General features: G+C 48.3%; 1 protein-coding gene across 1 annotated transcript; it reads left to right on the plus strand.

Annotated features, from left to right (window-relative positions):
* Window positions 1–33: 33 nt before the first annotated feature.
* On the plus strand, window positions 34–20,850 carry GPR15LG (G protein-coupled receptor 15 ligand). Its single transcript, XM_022562432.2, has 3 exons — window positions 34–7,925; window positions 9,838–9,927; window positions 16,548–20,850. The coding sequence occupies exons 1-3, from the start codon at window positions 7,856–7,858 to the stop codon at window positions 16,631–16,633; spliced, it is 246 nt and encodes an 81-aa protein (XP_022418140.1). The 5' UTR covers window positions 34–7,855; the 3' UTR covers window positions 16,634–20,850.
* The last annotated feature ends 3,429 nt before the right edge of the window (window positions 20,851–24,279 follow it).

A 24,279-nucleotide genomic window follows, 5' to 3' on the forward strand; every position in this document is an offset into this window, starting at 1 on the left:
ATTTAGTTTCTTGCATTCCCTCTCAGAGGAGTCACTAAAAAAAGGAAGGCAGGGCTTCCCTGGTGGTGCAGTGGTTAGGAATCCGCCTGCCAATGCAGGGGACACGGGTTCGAGCCCTGGTCTGGGAAGATCCCACATGCCGCGGAGCAACTAAGCCCGTGCACCACAGCTACTGAGCCTGCGCTCTAGAGCCCGCGAGCCACAACTACTGAGCCCGTGTGCCTAGAGCCCATGCTCCGCAACAAGAGAAGCCACCGCAATGAGAAGCCTGTGCACCTCGACGAAGAGTGGCCCCCGCTCGCTGCAACTAGAGAAAGCCCGCGCACAGCAACGAAGACCCAACGCAGCCAAAAATAAATAAATTTATTTAAAAAAAGAAGGCGGCAAAGCGAGGCTTCTTTCATGAACTATATCAATCAAAAATGTAATGGAGAAAATGCTTCACTAGAGTTTCCCCTAGCAGAATTCTCCTTCTTTCCTCCATAGGCCATTATTTAACTCCCTTGTGCCATTTATAAGTTTTTTGATACAGAAGAGTTATTTTTGGAAGTTCTTATGAATGAAATAAGTGTATGATTATTGAGATAGTTGCTGTTTTGACAAATATTTACTACAGTAATCCATAAATAACTATTCTCCCCACCTCAAGTTACATAGGATGCCTATTTCTGAAATAATAATGGTTCTAGCCAGATGGTGATTGGTCTGTAATTTTTCCAGCTGAACCATATGCATATCATTGAATAGGAGATTTGTTCAAGAAAGCAACTTATTCCCTTACTGATGTAGTATATAGAGTATGGTATGATTATAACTATGGTCCTTACAGCTAGACTGCATTTATCTGAACCCCAGCTCTTCCACTTATTCCTTACGTGACCTTTGGCAAATTACTTAACCTCTCTGTGCCCATTTCCTTATCTGTAAGATGAAGATGATAGCAGAACCTACCTCATAGGGTTAAGGTGAAATGTGCAGGCACTTAGTAAACGCTATGTAAGTTTTAGCTGCTGTTGCTGGCTGGTTTTGAAGGGTTTTTTCCTAAGAAAGATCTATGAAACTTCTGTGTGTTCCCTTCTCTACCTTAGCCGCTGTACAGTGTGATCTTAGAGTGAAATCTTACTGGTCCTGTTGTTGTCAGTCACGTTTTAGCACACAAAGTTTATATCCTTATGTTGGGATGATATACACACAACACAAAATGATATAATTTCAACAGTGGCATCAGGCAAAGGCTTATCTAGAAAATAAAGGGGGTTTTTTTGTTTATTTTTTTTTAATGACAGCATTTTATTATAGCACTTTTTCTGATTTTGCTAAGACAGTGAAGACTTCAATATAAAATGTGAATATAAGTTAAAATATTATAATAGGTCTTAAATGATAACAGAAGAAAAATCACTATTTCTCTGGCTACTGTTAACATACCACTGGGTTTTTTTTTCCTCACATCACTCAAGGGAAGAGTGGAGACCTGCAAATTGATGGGCTTTAGGCAAAAAAAAAAATCCATTTCTCATTTTCTGAAACATCATCTGATCTCCTAGGAAGGATGTCGTGTCTTAATTAGCTCATTAGTCATGCTACCTGTTCTAAAATGCAGTATTTTTCAGACTTCATTTCTGAAATGTGTGTTCCATTTCATGATTCTTTTCCACCAAACTAAACAGCGTATCTTTAAATCAGTGGCATCTTAGAATTGAAGAAATAATGGTATTTTTCGATGATTTGTTTTCCATTTCTAATAGTTCATTGTCCTGTAGTAACTGGTATCTGATGATTCAGAGAGAATCTTCCACAACCTAGCCCCACCCAGTTACGTATTTCATACAGGTTGAATTGGACTGATTTCCCAGCAATGCAGAATGACTCTGAAACAGGAATGCCAGTAGAAGTTGAGAGAGAAAGATTTTGTGGTTTGGCGTGATCTGGCTGTTCATAAAAGGGATTAACGACTTGGTTCAGTTCAGCACTCCTTGAAGGAATGAACTCTTAGCACCAACTGTGGGGAGAAACCAGGGTGGATGAGACCCTTTTCACCCTGCTGTCACAGCCTGGCTGGGAGCTTGTCAGCTAGAAGACAGCATCAGATGGGCAGAGGCAGTGGGTGGTGGCCAGGAGAGATCTCATAGTGAGAGAGGGCCGTTGGCCCTGCTGACCTTTGAGCCCGGAATGCCGGAGACAGAAACCCTTACTGTTGGTGGGGAATTTTGCGCCTGAACACAACAGCATTAAATTTTTTTTTTTTTTTTTTTTTTTGCTGTATAGTTGATTTATAATGTGTCACTTTGTACAGCAAAGTGACTCAGTTATACACCTATATACATTCTTTTTTTATATGCTTTTCCATTATGGTTTATCACAAGGTATTGAATATAATACCCTGTGCTGTACATTAGGGCCTTGTTGTTTATCCATTCTAAATGTAATAGTTTGCATCTACCAACCCCAAATTTCCAGTCCGTCCCTTTACCTCCCTCCATAACAGCATTAATCTTTACAAGTCACTTTTTTTAAGAGATCAGGTCAAGAGATAGGCACTCTATTTGGTACCATGTTGCTAAAATGTGAGAAACAGCAACAAATGACCCAAGGTAATTGTGAAGTGATTATTGAGAAACTACAAAAGCATTATGGAGACTACTCACTACAAGAGTTCAGAGAAAGGGGGCAGTTTCACTATGCTGAGTGCCCACAGGAACACAGGTGTCCTACACACACCAGCACAGAAAGGCTGGGGGCTGGAGGGGGCTCCCAGCTTTGGTGGGAAGGGGCATGTCTGGGGCAGCCTTCCCGCAAAGCATCATGGGAAGCATCTGGACCTACTTTGCAGAGAACCCAGCCTTCTCTGCCTGCAAACCAAATGTGTTTGTGACTCTACTTGTGTGCTCACAAATTATGTCACCCTTATACTGGGTGCCTCAGAAAAGAAGTATGGTCACCTACCTCATTTAAGTAGAAGACGTATTTAAAAAGAAGTTGGGGAATTCCTTAGCGGTCCCATGGTTAGGAATCCACGTTTCCTCTGCAGGGGGCACGGGTTCGAACCCTGGTCAGGGAACTAAGATCCCTCATGCTGTTTGGCACGGCCAAAAAAAGAAAGAAAGAAAAAAAAGTTGGAGAAATTATGACAAGATTTTCACTCTTGTTATTTCTGAGCGGCAGAAAAAATGGGCGTTTGGAAGGGAATGGGGTGTTCAGTATCTTTTTCAGTATATTATATCTGCCCATAAGTAGTTTTTTAGAAAAGTAAGTCCATATGGAGAGAAAATACATTGAACACCTCAAAAGAAGCTTTTCAGATTTTAGGAACTTAGTGGGAAAGCAGAAACTCTCTCCACCCTGTGGCCTTTGGCACCATCTCACCTCTGAGTGGAACTGAACCCAGAGCCTTCAAGGCCCTTTTAGCCCTGAGGTGCTGTGTCTGCAGTGACATCAGGGTTGAAGTTTAGCCCAGGATGGCAGGGCTCTGTCAGCACCTTGCGCATCCGCCTGGTCCTAGTGCTTCCAGGAGTGGGGCAAGAGTAAGGGAAGGGGACACCTCTCCTCTGGGAAGCCTGCTGCCAAACCTGCAAAGCACGCAACAGACACTGACAAACAGGATCCATCCCAACCCCACCTGCCGTTCTCCAGCTCCGAATGCTGGCAAAAGCCGGAAACCTTGGCATCCTCCTTCCTCCCCATTGCCCAAGTCAGTGGCACTTGCTTTGCTGGTCCTCTCACCCTTCTCCATCAGTCCATCTGCTATCAGTCCTTTAGACCTGAATTTCAGTGTTTATTTCTTCTTTGCCCCAAATCGTGGCAAGAAAAGACAGTCATCGTTCCACATTAAAGAAGCGTCATACATCCTTGAGCACAATTGGGGAATTGGTATTTCTTGGAGACAGGTTATTAAAAAAGGGAGGGAAAGCTATGCTCCCCACTGCTGACAACTGACTGCCTAATATAACAAAAACTTCTTTTCATAGGGCACGATGCTTTAGCATTCACTTTCATCAAAGGGATCTCTTCCTCTCCAACTTCAGTTACTGTTTTACTGAGAAGGAAAGAAACTGAGGAACAGAGAAGTTGAGCAACTTGTCCAGGGTCACACAGCTAAAGATTGCCAAGTGTTCTGCTGAGAACCTGCATCATGTGGCTATGGAGCCTGTGCTTTTCATGAGTGTAGGGGAGCAAGGGAGACAGAAATAGAAAGCAAGCATCCTGAGTCCCCTACTCCAGGCTAAGACCATGGGGTGGATGTGAAGGGGTGGAGGCAAAAGGCCAGGGACTCCAGAGAGAGAGCAGAAAGCCAAGGGACTATTCCCTTTAGGGACTCAGAGATAGTGGCTTCACAGGTGTTCCAGCACCAGCATGGGGTGGCCACAGGATAGAACACAGTGCCTTCTAGCCTCCCCAGGTGGCTTTGTGGTGTGGAAGAGAAGGTCACATTGTGGCACATGCCCATGGAGGAGCCTGCAGGCCTGCTGGCAGCCACCATGGTGAGGCAGGGTAGCCCACACCAGTGGGGAGGGAGGCATGAGTAACAGTGGGTGGATTCACAGCATCATTGAGTACCTAGGGGACCAGCAAGGGTGAAAGTGGAGGCAACAGACCCTGAATTTACCAGCCTTGTCCCCAGCAGTGGGACACCCAGGGGCAGGCGAGATCCAATGGGTTGGAGGCTTATGAGGAAGTTCAGATTCATTGTAAAAAATAGAGGAAGTTGTCAGGTTTTGGTACAATTTGAGGGTAGTGTGTAAGCTAAACTTCAGTGTAGTGGATTCTTTTCAACTACTCATGAGTTCTAATGGTACCACTGTCAGGAAAGAACCTCTGATTTGGCGGCAAACACACCTGGTTCCAGGTGAGACATTGCCATAACATACTTAGGTGAAGGAAAACTTCCCTTTCCCTTGTTGTAAGATGGAAATGAAATGCCTGCATCCCTGAGGTGGGAGGAGAATTAAATGAGAAGACAACTGAAGGATCACACCAGATGCTGGCCCCTCTTTTATAAACTGATCTGCAATTTCCTGAGCAAATAAAGGATGGAGAGTCATTTCTGATCAATCACAGGGCCCATATAGCAGCCTTAAAGAAGAGCATGGTGGCCAAGAGTGAAGGAGGGACATGGGTCAAAATGCTCTAACCATAAAGGGCTCCAGGCATTTTCCTAATTGACCTTAGAAATCACAGATTTGACTTGAAAATTTTTTTCTTCCTTGTAAATTCCCCTGTGCGTTAGGTGTGTCTCTGGAGACGTTTTTCTCAGGAAGATTGCCAAGTGTTCAAAAATCATCTCTGGAAATGATTCAAAGCCTCAAACTTGATTATTTTTGTACCCAAACTGCATGTGCTTAAAACTAACAGGTGTTCCTGTTAAAATGCTTCTCATTTTCACCTCTCTCAGCTCAACATGAGATTTCAAATATTCTAAAGAGCCAGAGGTGTTTCTTCCTTTTTTAAAGTAAGAAGTTGACAGTTATCTTTGAAATGTTAAAAAAAGCAGGTGAAAATCTGTGAACAGGGATTGTCTCTGGGGAGTGGGGTTTTGGATGGAACTTATACTTAATACCCTGTGTTATTCAAATTAATGCATCATAGATTGCTTCAGTAATTTTTTAGAAGCATTTAAAAAGCAGGTCGAATTCTGACCTCTGAATCTGCTCTTCCCATTAAACACATGGTCCTGGGAATACCTGCAAATCCGTGAGTTGTATGTGTGAGTGTGTAAGGAAAAGACCCCTGAGATCACAAGTTCTTCCTGTTCTTAGCTGTTCAGTGCCCCCCAAAAAGCTGTACTGAGAACCTAACCTAACCTAGCAGTACAGAACCTAGTTGTACTGAGACCCTAACCTAACAGAGTCTATTTCTGACTCTGTGGCTGAGTGGCTGAGGGTTCTGGGAAAATTACCCAAGCCCTGGCTTTGTTTGACTGCATATCCAAACGGATCTCTCTCTTCACTAGCCTGGGACTCTCTCCTAATTTCTGCACCACTGCTAAGCAGGTAGAGTTCAGCTTGAATATCTGGCCCAATCCCTGCCCCCTCTGCCCAAGTACCTTGTTCTTTTCCCCTCTGATGATGGCTTGCCAAAAGGAAGAAGGAACCATGCCAATCCAAAGAGTACCTGTTACAGCAGGTAACGAGTGAGTGGCAGCCAAAGGTAGGCTGTTGCCCAGAGAACTCAGTGGTGGCACCCTAAATGACCCCAGAAAATAGTGGTAATAGTCCTTGATGTGGGTCATGGTTGTAATCTCAGGAAGCATCTTTGGGAAAGTTTGCTGGGTTTAGGAACCTATAACAAGCAATCTAAGAAAAAACAGCGTGAGGGCTGACGGATGGAGACCCAAGACAAGCCCCATCCTCTTCTTGACCCTCCTTCGTACAATGGCCACGCCTCAAGCATTTCCTGGGCCCCAGCTCTGGAACTGTCCTTGGTAGACCCCTTGGGTCTTCCTGACCACACCGTCCGCCATGGCCACTGCCCGCTCACCACAGAGAGCAGGATTCAGAATGCAGCCTGGAAAGGGAATCAGGCCGGGGCTGGGCAGGTGACTAACACAGTATGACATTTGGTCCTTAAGCGCCCCAACCAGTTTCTTTGTGTGGATTGGTTTTAAGGTTCTTGGGAACACATGAAAGCATACAGGCTGACTGTCAAAATATCCCCTGGCAAACAGTTTGCTCACTAAGCTGTCTGAGCATGTGATCTATCCTGAATCTCTAATCTCTAGCAAGAGAACAGAACCAGTTCCGGGCAGTGGGGACTGTCTGAATTGACTGCCGGGAGCCAGGATGATTCTAGAGCGTTGAACCTGATAGTACCATCTTCCCACTTGCCCTTCAAGGCTGGGAACCAGCTCTTTGGTTAGAAGGGCACACTTATGAAAGGACAAGATGGACATAATATTACAAGGGAAGATGCAAATTCTGTGTGTCTGCATGACTGCCTCCACCACGAGAAGCTCCCTGAGACCAGCCAGGCAGTGTCTTCTGTGTCCCTGGGGCCAGGTGCACAGCCCAGCCCATGATGTGTGTCCAATGGATAAGGTGACTCCTGAGGCTCCTGCACCATCAGCCGACTTTCCCCCATGCTTGCCGTTGTAGGATGTTCTCTTTCTCCACATCTTGGCTCAGGTTGATTCTGTACCTGACATGTTCTTTTGCTTCATCACCGTCTTAAACGCCCATCAAGGTGCAGCCACTGGTCCACCTCCTTTCCAGCCGTACAAGCATCTGCCATGTCGCAGGTGGCTCCTCACACATGTCCTCGTTCAGGTTTGTGGGAAAGAGAGCACTGTGCCCATTTCACAGACGGGAAGCGGATTCAAAGCTATTCAACGTCAAATTCAAGGACACACTGCGGATATGTGGCAGAGCCAGGACTCAAACCCAGGTCATCTGATTCCTAGCACTGTGCTCCCTATTTTTCATTCACTGCTCAAGACTCTTCCCTGAGACTTTGCAAGGGGTTTTATGGGCCTCCCTGCCACATCTAAGGAATGAACAGGAAAATCTGTATTTGATGGAATGAATACTGACACTAAAAGTTAATATTCAACCCTGAGAAGTGACTCTTCCCTGCCAGGAGCTTTCTAAGGCCATTGTCGGGAGCTCCTTCCTGGGGCTGGGCATTTATAGCTTTCTGTTTTACAGTTCATGAAATGCTCTCAACTTCTCGAAAAGCTGAGGTTTTTTTCCTCCTGGGAGGGGCTGACTCTACCCTTTATGAGAATTCCAAGGCTGCTGGTGCCCTGCCCACCAGGAAACACCTCTCTCTCTGCCACTCTATAAAGGTCCCCGGTGGCCCCAAGGGAGGACTTCTGCGGCACAGCGGCCTCCCCGGGACGTGACGTTCCCACCCGGCCACCATGAGGTTTCTAGCCCTCGCCAGCCTACTCTGCATCTTGCTTCTCTGCTTGTCCGTCTTCTCCGCAAAAGGTAGGACTCTCCTCCTCCCCCGCCCAAGGTGCTGGTCCCTGAACAGGGATTCCCACGTCTGGGAAGATTGGAATCAGGAAATGTTGGAGGGCAGGCCCTCACAGGCAGTCCTGGGCCCTGAAAGACGGGCTGTCACCCCTGAACCTGTACAGCACCTCTATCCACAGTGGCAGCACCGGGGGTGGCTCGGGAGTTTTAAACCCCTGCAATCTCCATCCACAGCCCCAGCTCCCCAGACACACACACAAAAACTAAATAAAAGCAGTGTGCTTACCACTCAGACACACAACCTGCCAGCTAGATTGCTTCGTGCACCGAAGTCCTACCTTGCTGGAAGTTCTGGAGCCGCTCTATTACACGTGCATGAAGCTTGGGGCACAATCTGTGTTGAGTGAATGAATAAATTAACTAGTAGACCATCTGAGTCTGAACACCCCCAAATCTCACGCACAAGAAACACCTGTGGCAGACAGATGGGATGAGAGTATGTGGTGGGGGGCATGTTCGTGTGCATTTGGAACTGGGGAAAACAGCCCTTACACCTCCGTGGATATGACTATTTAGCTCTTCTGTCTTTCTCAATTCAGATAGCTGAATATTTTGAGCTTTTACTCTTGCCTAACCCTCTAAAAACTGCCTACTTTTTTTGTTTGTTTGTTTTAGCAATTATGGTTATTTTAACATTTATTGGAGTTTGGGGATATAGAAATAAATATGGAGGGAAAAACACCCATAGTTTCATGACTCAAGAATGGCCATGTTCAACATTTTGTTTATTTCTTTTCGGTGTGCATACAAGCATCTTTGTAATTGAAAACTCTCTGTGTGTTCAATCTTGTATCTCTTTTATTGATCACTATATTATTATAGTCACCAAAAATACTTATGATTGAAATCTGGAAGCATTTATACCAGAATGTCAACAGCAACCATCTCTGTCTGCACGGTAGGCTTATAGAAAGTATTTGTTTGCTAAAGTTTCTGCAATGAACATTGCCGCATATACAACATGGAAAACAGTGGTGAGAGCTCCTCATAAACACAGTCTATAGCAATGCAATTTATCAGACCTCCTCTGCTGGAAAAGTTAGAGGTTGCCAGTGTTACCTCAATGACAATTCAATGAAGATGAATACCTTTCCTCGTTAAGTTTCCTATCCATTTAGGAGTATATCTAGCAGATTCCCCAAAGTGGTGTTATTTAACTAATATTTTTAGGTATAACTTGCCATCAAGTGAATGTGCTGTGATGAATTTACATGTTTAGACATTCAAATGAGTCACAACTTTGCACTATTTTAAGTATATGGTAAAAATCATGTGTGTACATGAAACATTTCCTAAGTTGAGGATTATTTTGTTAGATTACCAAAGGGAGAGAATTACTGTGTCAAAGGGCGTAGACACTTCTGAGTGATGGTGCTGAACTGTTACTCGGACAGGGACATGAGGAAGACGTATTCTGGAGGCAGAGTATCTCCCCACACTGGCTTTTTTTTTCTTTTTGCGGTACGCGGGCCTCTCACTGCTGTGGTCTCTCCCGTTGCGGAGCACAGGCTCCGGACGCGCAGGCCCAGCAGCCACGGCTCATGGGCCCAGCCTCTCCACGGCATGTGGGACCCTCCCGGACCGGCGCACGAACCCGCGTCCCCTGCACCGGCAGGCGGACTCCCAGCCACTGCACCACCAGGGAAGCCCTGACTTTTTTATTTATGGAAAATAGATCACCTCAAGGCCCACTCTTCCCACGGGCCCTCCGGTAGCCTGGCCCATCCTGAGTTTCCTTGAATAAACATTCCTGAGCCCTCAGCCTTGGGAGTTGAAGTTCCCTCCTGTCACTCCTGCACAGACCCAGTCCCTGGCGTCCCCAAGCACGCTAAGAGAGGGTCTCTGTTCCTGTGTCTGCCCTCAGGGAGAAGGCATCTGAGTCATCCTGCCAAGCCCGGGAAAGGCAAGCCCTGCTGTCCCCGAGTTCCTGGCCCTGACATGATGACCCGGAAAGGTAAGCACCACGCACCTGCCCAGGTGTAAGGAGAAGCTCTGGGGAGGCCGTGAGACAGGCCGTGTATGCACCCCCTGGCCCCCGTGCCTGGGGAACATCAGGCATTTTTGCGGAAGGGCCACAAGCAGACATGATCTCACCCTCACTGAGCTTCCCGTCTAGTGGGGGAAACTGACCCCCCAAAAAAGTCAACAATTAATCACCTTGAACTGAATACATTCCCACAAGGGAAAGAACAGGATACAATTAGAAAATGGGATGGGGAAGACCCCTACCCTGGGTGGGAGGCATCAAAGCAGGTGACATTTGTGCGACCTGAAGAAAGACAAGGAACTGGCACCCGGAGTGTGGAGGGGACAGGGCAGGCAGGGGAAGCAGCAGGTGAGCAGGCAGGAGATGGGCAAGAGTGGGTGGGGGGAGTCTGGAGGCACTCACGGAAGCTACGAACTGAGGCAGGGCTGACCTCGTGAGTGAGGCAGGGTGACCACAGGGGATGGGGCACACAGGTCCAGGGAGTCCCAGAGCTGTGGGCGAGCAGCACCAGTCCAAGGCGCCAGGCTAGAGGTGCAGATCCGGGCTCCCTGCCAGGGCGAGGTGTCGAAGAGCAAGGCTGCCCTCTCCTCCAAGGCCGGAGGGGACTGGGGAGTGAGGGAGACGGGCCAGCAGAGGGCTGCATGCACCCAGTTCCCAGGACTGGGGCACCAGGCCAGGGGCACCAGGCCAAGGGCAGGCTGATGCATGGGAGTTGCCTGACCCGGGGTGCAAGGTTAGGACAGCTGGACCTCTGCTGGCCTTTGGTAAGAGGGTCCTAGAGCCTGGGCCTGGCAGAGCCTCCATGGCAAAAGCCAGCCAGGCCTGACACAAACCCAGGGTTCCTGCCTGCCCGCCCCCCCCCCCCCCACCGCCCCTGCAGCCTAAGACCCCCTCTCAGAAGTCTGAGAAGTCCCCAGCCCTGCTGGCTCCTCTGGGGCCGTGGCCCAGGGAACCTGTGATCAGAGCCGAGCTCCCACACCCCTCCCAGCTACAAAGAGTCCTGTGCACCAAGCTGGGGGCGGGCGGGGGCCTGGGTGTGAAGCAGAGGGAGAGAGGCAGGCTGCACGACTCAGCCTCGGGCCACTTCTCTGGAGAAGCTGACAGCCCCTCCTTTGAGACTGGCCTCACATGGCGCTGGGGCCGGGTAAAAATAACCACTTCTCACACACTGAGCCCCAGTGTGAGGCCCGGCCTGGGCTGGCTGACTGCAGCTCTGCTCTCCCCGGAGGCTCCAGCCTGGAGGAGGAGGTGTGTGAGTCCTTCCCCATTGGGAGGGGCAGGGTATGCTCAGACCCTGCAACCCCTCCCCAGGATGGACTTGCTCAGAGGCCCTTATCGATGAAGATAATCAATAAACAATCAATAATAAGAATAGAAAACAGTTTGATTTGAGCCAAACTGAGGACTAGCCCAGAAGCCCGCCTCCCAGATTACTCTGAGAAAATGTGGAGAAGCAGGGTTTTCAGCTCAGCTTTTTATCTTGTCAGAGCAAAGAACATTAAACAAGTCAGGGTTGCATTTCTTCAAGGTTTCAAAAAAAAAAAGAACAGACCAGCATGTACACAGCGACTCAGTATGACCTTGGCACCTGGGAAGGAATGCTAATCAAAGGAGTACCAGCCCTGGCATCCCAGGAAGAGGGGCATTTAATCTATATTTCAAACATGGACATTCTTTACTTCTGGTCAATGTGCCCTTTTACTATTCATAGGAGATGTACAATGTATGTTTGATAAGGCCACACACAGGCTATTTTAGTTAGCATAAAATTCAAGTTAACTCACGTATAAGCCAGAATGACTTCCCTATTTCTCAAAATGTGAAAAAAATTTTTAGTTTTTGGCCACGCTGCACAGCTTGTGGGATCTCAGTCCCCCGGTCAGGGATTGAACCCAGACCACGACAGTGAAAGCCCAGAATCCTAACCACTAGGCCACCAGGGAACTCCCTGTGAAAATTTCTTTCATCACAACAAGCATAAGAGAAGTTAAGGATGCATGGTGCGTGCGCACACACGTACACACGCACAGACAAGCCCACACGGTTCATAGAAAACAGCTGGGTTAACTCCTTGTGCACAGTACAAGGGCAGCTCTTTTTTCAGTCACACAAGACTTTAGGATAATCTAAGTGCATGGCTCCCGTGCTGAGTCTGGATTTCTTGTAGTGTATATGTCTTTTAAATTCCATTGCAGGAATTTGCAAACAACTTAGAACAAGAAGAGCAAAACACATTTTTACTAGGTCCCTATCATGCGGTCTCATTTAAATCCTTGGAACCACCCTGGGGAAGCATGGTCACCACTTTACAGATTGGGAAACTGAGGCACAGAAAGGCTATGAGGCAGAGCCAGGAACTTGGATCTGTCTTCCTCCTTCCACTGCAACAAACGCTGTCCTCCAGAGAGAGAACTTTCCAGCATCACGCTTATGAAGACATGTGCGTGCCCAAGGGAGACTGCATACTTTCTGGAAGGAAAGCTCCATCTGGGTTGGAATCTCAGCTCTACCGCTGGCTAGCTGTGCGCCCTTGAGCAGGTACCCCAGCTCTGCTAAGCCTCGGTCTCCTCACCTGTGAAAGGGTATAATAATGGACTCTATATTTTCATAGAGTCTATCACCTCATTGTCCATGGGGTCGTGACTATAAAGCCAGGCATTGGCCTGGCACCAGCTACCCCATAAACTTGCCCTCCCATGGCTGTGGAGGAAGTCTGAGCTCGCCCAGGCTTGGAGGTTCCACCCGCCGTCTTCCAGAGCTGACCCTGGGGCTCACTCAACACTGTGGAATCAACAGCAGGGACACTGGGTGTGCCAGGCTCTGGGAATTCAGCCTCTCTATCCCAGTTCACTGACGTAGGAGTGTCTGCGCATGTCTGTCGAAACAGAAGGTAACCTGGGGCAGCCTGGAGGATGTCCCTGAGCTGACATCACCAGCTGTGACACACGCAGGACAGTATCACCTACCCTCCAATCGAAGGCATCTTTCCTGAGCATGGCTTTAACCTATGTGCTCTTCTAGGACCGTGGCGGTGACAGGAAGAGGCGGGCACAGGACTCTGGGTCAATTTGACAAAACCATTGTCAAAAATCAATGTGCTGAGTGGCCAATTTGCTGAACTTACCACATTTACCAATTTACTAAAAAATGGCTTTCTATAAAGCATTTGAAAAGTTTGTAGCAATCTATATGGCAGCACTTTTAAAAGGAATGTTCAATTTGTTGATTCTGTTAGCACTTGAGGAACCTCAGGTTTAGGCTGGGGTCAGACTGACAGCTGTCTAGACCCCACCAGCTGGGAAGTTCTGTGACCCTGGGGACTCTGTCAAGCTGCCCTCCATCCATGTGTCCTGAGGCTGTGAGTGAGAGGGAGCTCCTGGGGAAGGCCGGGGCGGCCTTGTGGGAGGGTCCCTCGAGTCTGAGAGTGTGCCTGCCTATCCCACAGACTTCCCGAGACATGAGAGCTCCGTGCCACCCTCGCTGCTTTGAAGCCCAGCAAAATGACTTGACCCATAGTGGGAGACAGGGGCTGAAAGGGACACAGAGAGATTTCTTCCCCACCGTGGGGTTGCCACTGTCTTCAGAAAGGAGCCCAGACTGCAGAGACAAAGGTTACCCACTGAGGACCACGAGTGTGATGACTTGAGAATTTTGGCAACTTTGGGTGGTAGCAGGGTGGACACAAGGGCTCAGTACAATGGATGCAGGAAAGGAGGAGGTGGAGAAGGTGCCCAGCCCATACTGCCCAGTGGACCAATCAGAGGGACTCAGATCAGCAGTCTTGCTCCTTGTGATTATACCTGTCAGCCACGGCTGCATAACAAAACACCTCCAACTTCAGTGGCCCAAAACAATAAGTAGTTATCATTTTCCATGTGTCAACAGGTCAGTTGAATGGTTCTTCTCGTCTTGGCTGGGCTCATTCATTCTTCCAAGGGTTGGACAGGCACTTCTGCTGAGCTTGGCTGGGCTCTCTCACATGTTTGGGGGTTGGTGGTCTGAAGCTAGGATGGTCTCAGTTGGGCAAATGGACTCTCTTCCACATGGTGTCTCATCCTCCAACAAGGCAAACTCAGACTTGTCTACCTGGGGCTGCAGGGCTCCTCCTATGTGAGTGGAAGTACCTAAGGCCTCTTCAGGCCTCAGAACTGGTCCACCTTCATCTCCACTGCATTCTCTTGGTCAAAGCAAGTCACCAGGCCAGATTCAAGCAGCAGGGAAATAGACCCCTTATCATGATGAGAGAAGCTGCAAAGTCACATTGCAAAAGGAGGGTGGAGAATTGCACCCATATTTGCAGTCAGTTAACTGCAGTATTTATTGTAGGAGCCACAGAAGAGAATCTTGGGGCCTGAGGGTGGGGACAGGGGGTGGAGGGGAAACAGTGATCAGGAAATCATGGTTCTCTGTCAAAAATGCTGGTGGAAAACTCTCACAATATGATACTAATAGAAAGGAGTAGTTTACAGTGTATATTACTATGGTTATCACTATGGAAAGGCAAAAGCACTTTCAAATAGGAAGAAAAAGAGAAAATTACACCAATATTAGCACTTATTTATGATTAAGAGATGAAGCTATGGATGAATTATGATAATTAAATTTATTTTTCATATAGCTAGTGATTATATAGCAATTACTCTGCAGCACTTACATCTGCTAACTCATTTAACCCTCACAATAATCCTAAGAGTTAGATACTTTTGCTATCCTCATTTTTACAGATGAGGTGCCAAAGCACAGAGAGGTTTAGTAACTTGTTGAAGGTCACCCAGCTAGGGTGGGTAAGTAAGTGGCAGAGCTGGGCTTTGAATCCAAATAATCTGGCTCCAGATTCTATGTTCTTAACAATCATACCACCTTGCATATAATAATAATCCAGAAATGAAAACAGGAAAAAGAAGAATTTCATTACCATAATTTAATAACCCTCCTCATTCATTTGTGTTTCCTTTTTTTTTATACAAACATGCTTACCTAGTTTTATTTTTATTGTAACTCATTTTTTAATTTTTAAAATTAACATTGCATTGTAAGCATTTTTCTTCATGATGCTATATAGTCTTCATAATCACAGGGTTTTATCACTGTTAAACATTTCCATCATCACGAGGTACCATTTACTAATTAACCAGTTCTCTACCATAGGATATTCAGATTGTTTCCAGAATTTTTTTGTGCTATTAAAAACAAAACTATGGGGAGTTCCCTGGTGGCGCAGTGGTTGAGAATCCGCCTGCCAATGCAGGGTACACGGGTTCGAGCCCTGGTTTGGGAAGATCCCACATGCTGTGGAGCAACTAAGTCCGTGCACCACAACTACTGAGCCTGCACTCTAGAGCCGGCAGGCCACAACTACTGATCCCGTGCCACAACTACTGAAGCCCGCACACCTAGAGCTCGTGCTCCACAGCAAGAGAAGCCATTGCAATGAGAAACCCACACACCACAACGAAGATTAGCCCCGGCTCACTGCAACTAGAGAAAGCCTGCACACAGCAAAGACCCAGTGCGTCCAAAATAAATAAATAAATAGATAGATAACAAAAACTACGGAGCTTCCCTGGTGGCGCAGTGGTTAAGAATCCACCTGCCAATGCAGGGGACATGGGTTCAAGCCCTGCTCCAGGAAGATCCCACATGCTATGGAGCAACTAAGCCCGTGCGCCACGACTACCAAGCCTGCAAGCCACAATTACTGAAGCCTGTGCACCTAGAGCCCGTGCTCTGCAACAAGAGAAGCCACCGTAACGAGAAGCCTGCGCACCACAACCAAGAGTAGCCCTCGCTCACCACAACTAAAGAAAGCCAGGGTGCAGCAGCAAAGACCCAAGGCAGTCAAAAAATTAATTAATTAATTAATTACTTTAATAAAAACTATGGGGACTTCCCTGGCAGTCCAGTGGTTAAGACTTGGCCTTCCAATGCAGGGGGTGCCGGTTCGATCCCCGGTCGGGGAGCTAAGAAGCCACATGCCTCGTGGCCAAAAACCAAAACATAAAACAGTAGCCATATTGTAACAAATTCAATAAAAGACTTTAAAAATGGTCCACATCAAAAAATCTTAAAAAACAAAAAACTATGAAGACTAGCTTAATGCATGCAGGTTTTTTTTTTTCCTTATGGATTATGCCTCCCATAAATGGGACTGGTTTGTCAGAAGATGAGACACATATTGCCTGAGACAGGGAGGAGACAGCCTGAGGGTCGAAGGGCCTGCAAGTAGGTGTGGGTGAACCCTCCCACCACCGCCATCAGAAACAGGGCTTCCAGACCCCTCAGCTTTAGTGGACTCTGCTCTTGACAGAGACAGTTGAACAGATAAACTACCTTCTCTCCATCTTCTGCCTGTAAATCAGATTACTGCCTGCTGGGATAGAAATAGCCTGGGCTGGTCATGTTTGCAATGAAAAGCCCCCTCTGGGCCTCCAGGAAGGAGTGTAAGATCTGACTCTTGCTTTAATTTTTTTAAAAAAACATTTGTATCTAAAAATTAATCTTAACTGTATTTTCCCCTCTCCCCCACCTTGACTCTGTCTGCCTCTCTGCCTCTTGTCTGGTCTTGTCTGCCCACTGCTCCTTCCCAGGACACCATGTGAGAAGCTGCAGACCATGCAAGTCCAAGCCAAAGCCCCACTCTTGGGTGGTGCCTGGGGCACTCCCACAGGTGTAGTGCTCCCCAAAACAGGCTCCATATAGCCGAGACCCTCATGCTCAGTGCCTTAGACACCCAGAAGACTTAGGTTCCCCCAGGATATTCCCCTCAAAGTTGGGGCTGATGACAAAGCCTCTGCCCATGAACCTGAGCCTCTTCTCTTAAACACAACATTTCTTGCCTGCCATGTTGGACTGTGCTCATTGCTGCCTTTTAGAAAAGCCAGAACCAGAATCTTCTGAAAACCACAACATGGATTCAAAGGTCAAAGTCCTGGAATGCCTGTCTTGTTGTGTGGCCCTGGACAAATAACTTAGCCCCTCTGGGCTCATGCTGGCTCAGAGATATAAAATCCACCGACACAAAACATACAAGGAAGGCATCAGTGGGCTTCACTAACCCCTTTCAACCTTCATGGCAGCGAGCTGGGACGTTGGAGGGCTTCGTGTCGGGCAGCAAAGGCCCTGGGAAAGTTCCAGAACTCCAGATCCTGGTCTCAATCATGCCACCAACCTTCAGAGTTATTGTGTGCCAGGTTCAGCCCACCTGGCCTCAGTCTCCACCTGGCGCCTTGAACGCTGATAGTCAAGACTCCACCGTGACCTGTGGCAGCTACAAATCTGGAGAATTCCGAGCCTGCTAGGGTGCAGAGTAACAGGAGCCCAAGAGCAGCCAACCAGCCATGCAGAGGTTCATCTGTCCTGAGATAGTACACCTAAGCCCCACATCCCGTGGCTCCTGAAGGAACCCCTTCCTGACTTCCCGATGTGAATCTGCTGGAAAGAACGTTCAAAGAAACGAATTGTAAATAAATAAACAAAATGCATAGCACATGGTTGCTTGAGAAAATTGGTGGTAGGGCCTGAGCCACAGCTTTCTACTAGAGGAAACCCCACACCCTGAGGTCTCTCCTGCAGGCCACGCCTTCCTCACAGCACACCCTAACCAGCAAAAGGGGGGAGAGAGGAATAGTGACAAGAGCAAGGGTCTTGGTCCGACGCACCAGGACTCAAACCCCAGTCCTCCCCAGGATTTTTGTGTGACCTGGGCAAGTCAGTTTCCCTTGTCTGTAAGATGGAGAGTCCAGAACCTATTCAGAGGGTTAACATGAGGCTCCGGCAAGTAGACAGCTGTAAAATGCCCACAAGAGGCCTGGCACACAGAGGAGCTTGGTTCCGGGAAGCCCCTGCCTTCCCTGCCCCCCACCCTAGGGGAGTGTTTATGCCCAAGTGAACACAGAACTGCGGAGAGAAGGCTCAGAGGGAACAGATGGCCCAGGTCTAAGAGGCTTATCCCTCAGTAAATGCCTTCTAATCTGATTCTCCCGGCAAGGTGAGAAGGCCCTCCCCACGTCATCCCACAGGCACGTCTGAGAAGTCCAGGCCCACCAGGTGCGAGGCTGATAGGCAGAGCTTCCCTGGCCCTGGGCAATGGGGACAACGGTCCTAGGGCAAGCTCAAAGTCCCTACCTTGTCCTAGGACAGACCTTTGCCTTCCTTCCAGGAACTTCATTTGCGAGCTCATTCACTCACTCACTCAGTCACCCATTCCTGGGGGTAGGTAATGGTCAGACGGTGTGAGCTGTGAGGCTCAGAGCTGAGCAAATACGGTCCTCGAGGGCAGAGAAATCGTCACGCAGTTGTGAGGCAAGAACAGAGGACCAGGCACGGGAATGGACGTGAAAAAAGGAGGAGCTTATGCTTGCACTGAGTTATGGGAGAGTCCCAGCGGGAGAATGTGTGTGTGTGTGTGTGTGTGTGTGCGTGTGTGCGTGTGTGTGTGTGTGTGTGTGTGTTAGGGTGAAGCAGGGGTAAAGACTTGAGTGTTTGAGAAGAATCTAGCAACTGGACAGCAAAATCACGGGACAAAAGGGAAGTGGAGTTTTCAGTCTGCGGCCATGAGAGCACCCAAATGCTATCAGATATTTAGAGCTTATCCTGAGGACGATGGAGAGCCAGAGCTTGTCTGTGAGCAGGAGAGAACGCAGGTAGGAAGGACCATCAGGAAGAGATGGAATGAGCTGGAACGAAGGCAGAACAGCAGGGGAGGGACACAGGGGAGGGATTCCAGGGGCTTCTGAACAGCAGTGGAGCAGCCTTGAGGCTCGGTAGGTGTATGGGCTGGGGGCCAAGTCCACAGTGGACATTTCCTGCGCTGTGTGGGACTCTCACCAGGAACTCTCTGGCAAGGTGAACCCCTCGCCGCCCAGCAATGGGGGAGCTGGCCATTCCAGATCCTCGTCCCTCACCCATCTCCTCTCCGCTCCACCACACCCCACCCTACCCAAGAGAAGATAAAGAAAATACTCACACGAAACTAAACATGCGTGCTCAAGAGTCAACAGGAGGAACAATTCGAAGGCCAACAATTCCTCAGGAAAGCACAACCGCAGAAGCCTCGGCATCTTTGAGGGCGCACTAGGGAAGTCATTTAAGGTACACAAATAAAAGGAAGACACAACCTGGCCCTTGGGAGGAGGCTGTCTCTGAGGGGCAGGAATGCAGTCCCCGCAGCTCTGAGCCACTGGCCTGGGGGAGGTGAGTGCCAGAAAGAGACCAGCCTTGGGCCAGATGGACAGTGACCCAGAGGGGCTTCCAGGGACACCAGCCCTCAGAGCAGCCCAGGCCAAAAGTGGGAGGCACAGAAAGGAGCTGAGGACCCTGCACCTGTCCGCCCACCCTGCCCCATCTGTACTTCCTCTGAGGAGCAAGGGAAAGACTGAGACCAATTCCCAAGCAAACAGAGGTGCCCATGCAGAGCCGGACGCTGTCCAAATGCCAAACACTCTCCTTCCCACGCTCACCTGTGGGATGCCCTCTCCAGAACTTGTGACACGGGCTTTTAAACTTGATGGAAGAACTTAACCCTCAAAGGGTATTGAGTTGACAGGGAATGTCTTATGAATATGGCTATTCAAGGCTCACAGGGACCCTAAGAGGATACGAAGAAAACCCAGACATCTGGAAATGACTTTACGTTATAAAACTGGAATTCTCCTGTTGCCTTAATTGACTCCTTGAAGAATCTAAACACACTGGCAGGTTACAGTAGTGCCACTAGAGAAAGTGTGCAGTCTCCATGGTAACTGAAGGGGCCCACACTCCCGGACTTGGTGGGACCCCTAGTGTAGTTGACAGAGCACAGGCTTCCCAGACAGACTTGGGTTCAGGTGATGGCTGACTGTATGACATCAGGGAGGTCAGACGACCTCTCAGAGTCTCAGGTTCCCCATCTGGAAAATGAGGCCAAGACTGCCTGTCACAGAGGGCTGTTAGGGAGAGGAAATGAGAAATGTCTGGCTCTGAAATAGAAGCCGAACTGTCATCCCAGATCCTTTTCCACCAAACTAAACGGATCCAGAACTCTCCCCCTCTCCACCCCCGTTCAAGACTAGGTCTTCAGGTACAGAGTGAAGTAAGTCAGAAAGAGAAAAACAAATATCGTATATTAATGCATATATGTAGAATCTAGAAAAATGGTATATAGATGAACCGGTTTGCATGGCAGAAACAGACACAGATGTAGAGAACAAACGTATGGACACCAAGGGGGGAAAGTAGTGGGCAGGGATGGTGGAGAATTTTATACAGGGATGCTGTGTAAAAAATAAATAAAATAAAATTCAAAAAAAATTATATGAATGAGCTCTTTAACATTCGGTAATTCTACACTGTTCTTTTACAACTTATATTTATGTTCCAGTTCCCCATAAAATGTTATCCAAATGTAATAATTTTTGTGTTTGAAAAACATTTTATTGATCACATCTTTGCGATAAAATTATGTATGTATTAAAGTAAAATTAAAAAAAAAAAAAGACTAGGTCCTCCGGGACCAGTTCCATCCCCAGCTATCACAGAACCTCCTGTTGGAAACCACATGCATTTTACAGCCCTGTGTGCCCACCCACTCTGCTGACTCATCTCTGAGCTTATCTCTGGGCCAACTATCCAGGGTAAACCACTTTCTAGAGTCCCAGCTGGTTAATGTTCACGCAGGACCCCACATGTGACTCCCTCCAACTGACTCCAGAGCCACTTGCCCTGCGGTGGAAGCATCATAAAACCTTTAGGATATGGGTGTGTCTAGGTATCTAGTCTGGTTTCCCAAGTGGTGGTTGGACCTTGCCTGTTTACAAGCAGTCTGGTAACATGTGGCCAGGTCCAGAGGCAGGTGGCAGGCTTGTTATCAACAGCTCCATCACTGGAAGAGGTCTTTGGTTCATCTGCTGTTTAATCTTTCAAACTGCCCTGACCCTCAGGATTTGCAAAGTATGAACCAGAGGGTGGAATTTATCAAATTACAAGATGTCAGACCTTTTCCACATCAAAATGCCACCATTTCACTTGTTCAACTCAATGTTTAAATACGCTATAGATATGGACGCTTACACGTGTGCAGTAGTTCCCACCACTCCCTATTGCCTTTCCCTCAGCCATTTCACACTTTTCCACATCCTGCCTGGCTCAGCAGGCATTTCAGTGTATACCCTTTGGCTACTTCAGCCTACCCATTTATGGATGCGTGGAGGGGGAGGGAGAATGTCAAAGACCTGAAGAGGGTCAGTTGTTGACTAGGACCAGGAACCAAGACTTATGACACTGTCAGGTGTCTCTTCATTCATTCATTTATTCAGTCATCATTCAGCGAGTCAACAGCTGCTCATCAAGGATCTATTGTGGGACAGGACCTATGTGGATACTGAAGTAACCTATGCATGAAACATGGTCTCTCCCCTAAATGATTCACGGCACTCTGGAGGAGACACCAAAGCAGACAGATTACAGCACTAAATTCTTTTAAGGGCCCTGTCAAGGTCCCAAGTAAGGACCAGTTCTGTCTGGGGAGAGAAGTATACTACTCTCTGGAGGAGAAGACATTCTTGGGAATATCCCCTACCCAGGCTCAGCCATCTGGCAGGCTGAGATAGCAAAGGAGACTGCTATAGGGTGAAAATAGGCAACGCCAGGACTGGAGTTTCTGCCCACCTGTGTGAATGCCACAGTGACCAAGAGCCAGCATTAAGACACAGGAATCCCAGCAAGTGGGTACTAGTTCCAGCTAGATGGAGACTGGGGGAATAGGTGGCAGCCCCAGATTCCTGCAGAGTCTCTCAGTTAGGGGAACAAGTTGGGTCTTAGATAAGAGGAAGAATGCCATCCCCATGTCAAAGGACACTGAGGCAGCCACCTTATACCTGGCCTGGACACAGCAAGGGGTCAGAGAGTGGCCACATTTCAGAGTAGATAATGTCCAGGACTCCTCAGCCCCACAGAGCCCACTGCTGTAGGGAGGGACACCCAAATTCCAGCCAGTTGGGTATACCTGACCCAGGCCTGTAGAGGACAGTCCTCAGGACCTCACCTGGGCTGGGATAGGTGGGACCTCACAGTCGTGTCCAGAGAAGGTACATCCTCTGACCCTATGCCTTCACGCTCAGTACCAAATCCCATCCTGGACCATGGCTTCCCTGTCATGAGCCGTCATTTTGTTGGAACTTGGCAACTGAACAGATCAGCTCAGGATGCCAAGTTCCAGGGCAGACATTAGTCTGCCAGACGGTCTCATCCCAGACAGCTGGGGCAGTAGCAGCGTGCTGGAGACCAACCCTTTCCCCCTCCTAGATCAGAGTCATTAGGAACATGAGCCCGAAAGCAGGCCTCTGCTGCTCAGCAACAGAAAGAGCTGAGAGCGCTCCTTGCCCAACCTCCCCTAGTGCAGGTGCACACACGTGACCTGGGCATGCGTGTTTAAATGAGGAGATGTGAGCGATCCGCTGGCTGTGCACGCATGTGTGCACAAATGGGTCTGCAAGCAGGACTAGAACTCGTGTGTTTTCGGGCAGCTGTGTGAATGTGCGTGCATGTATGTGGGCAAAGGCACCGCGGGTTAGCACGCTCAGATCAGATATGATCAAAGAGGTCACAAGAGCCTGGGGTGACATGCTGGCACATGGGGCTAGAACACACGTGCATGTCCAGTCTGGCAGCTGGCACTCGAATTCCCACTTACTAACAGCGGGACCAGCTGTTTTACATCTACCTGAGGAAGAGCCCTCAGAACCTGACCTAGAGATGACCTGAGTTGGTATTTCACAGCAGGTGCCATGGTGAGGAGGCCCAGGGGAGAGGGAGCTTGTCATCATGCAGGGGTGATGGGCCCGTGGAGGATAAGGTGACGGGTGTGCCCGAGACTGCCCGGGGTCTTTGAGTGAGGGCCAAGCCCCATGTCTCATGGCAGGCGGGACTTTCCTTCCCAGCTATGAGAAACTGAGCCCTCCAGGCAGTTTCCAGACCCTCAGCACCACAAGGTCAAGATCAGGGTCCATGGTGAGAACCTCCATAAAGAGCTGCTGTTTTCCTAGGTTCTCAGATGCTTTGTTTGAGGACAGGGGCCGGTCTAGAGTGACTAACTCATTCCCGTTTAAGTCAAACTTTAATGGTTTTAGCATTGAAAGTCCTGTACCCCGGAAATCCCCTCAGTCCCAGGCAAACCAGGCCACTAGTCACTATAGCAGATCTGAACCTGTACAACTGAAGGGGGACAGAAGAATATAAACTACAAATACAAAATTAGGGCTCTGGAAGGACGTGTGAGAAAGGGGCTCAGGAGCTGAAGCTTCAGGAGCTCCACGGTCATCTTCCTCTACCATGGAAAGAGTTTCAACTACTTTTACAGCCAGGCCAAACTGGGTGTGAATCCAGACTCCTTCCCTCACTGGCTGTGTGAGCCTGGGCAAGTGACTTACCCTTTCTGTGCTTTAACTTCTTCCTTTCGAAAGCAGGGACAATCACACCACACACACACACACACACACACACACACACACACACGGTATGTGGGGTACTCCTTCTCTATCCCTCTCCAGTACAAGTCTGTTGACTGAGTGAACTGAGGAGAAAGAAGTCAAAAGCACCACAACCACTGGTGAGGAGGTGGGCAGATGGGACACAGGGAGAGCTGGCTTTTCTCAGCACATTGACACTTGCCCCAGGAAACCCTGTCTGTGCCTCCAGCTCACCGGGTGATCTACAGAGAGCCGCAGTCTCCTCAACTCTGTGTAGAACACAGGGAATGCTTGCCCTAGCTTTGTCCCAGCATTTTGTAACACGAAAGATGCAGGAATGTCTGTGCAAGTGAAAATGCATCTTTCCAGCAGACTCACAGATACGGAGAACAAACTAGTGGTTACCAGTGGGGAGAGGGGAGGGGAGAGGGGCAATATAGGGGTAAGGAATTAAGAGGTACGAACTATTAAGTATAAAATAAGCTACAAGGATATATTGTACAAGACAGGGAAAGTAGCTAATATTTTATAATAACTATAAATGGAGTATAACCTCTAAACATTTTGAATAACTATATTGTACACCTGTAACTTATGTAATATTGTACATCAACTATACTTCAATAAATAAAATAAAATAAAAATAACTGTTATACCTTTTCAAAAAATAAATAAAGTGCACCTTTTCAGTGATAGGGCCAAGCCCGAGGGGATTCAACATGAAGGGTTTTGGTTAATTGGGCCTGAATATTGCCAAACACTCTGGGACTGCTCATTCATCTTCTCCTTGGCCTGAATCCCGAACTCTTGCTAACAGTAGATGGAGGGGGACTGGCCTGGGGGATGGGGGATGCTCTACTCCTGTGAATGCCCTTGG

The sequence above is a fragment of the Delphinapterus leucas genome, chromosome 16 (assembly GCF_059928025.1).
Source record: "Delphinapterus leucas isolate spDelLeu-1000000601 "Yukka" chromosome 16, BTC_Dleu_Yukka2, whole genome shotgun sequence".
Taxonomy (NCBI): Eukaryota; Metazoa; Chordata; class Mammalia; order Artiodactyla; family Monodontidae; genus Delphinapterus; species Delphinapterus leucas.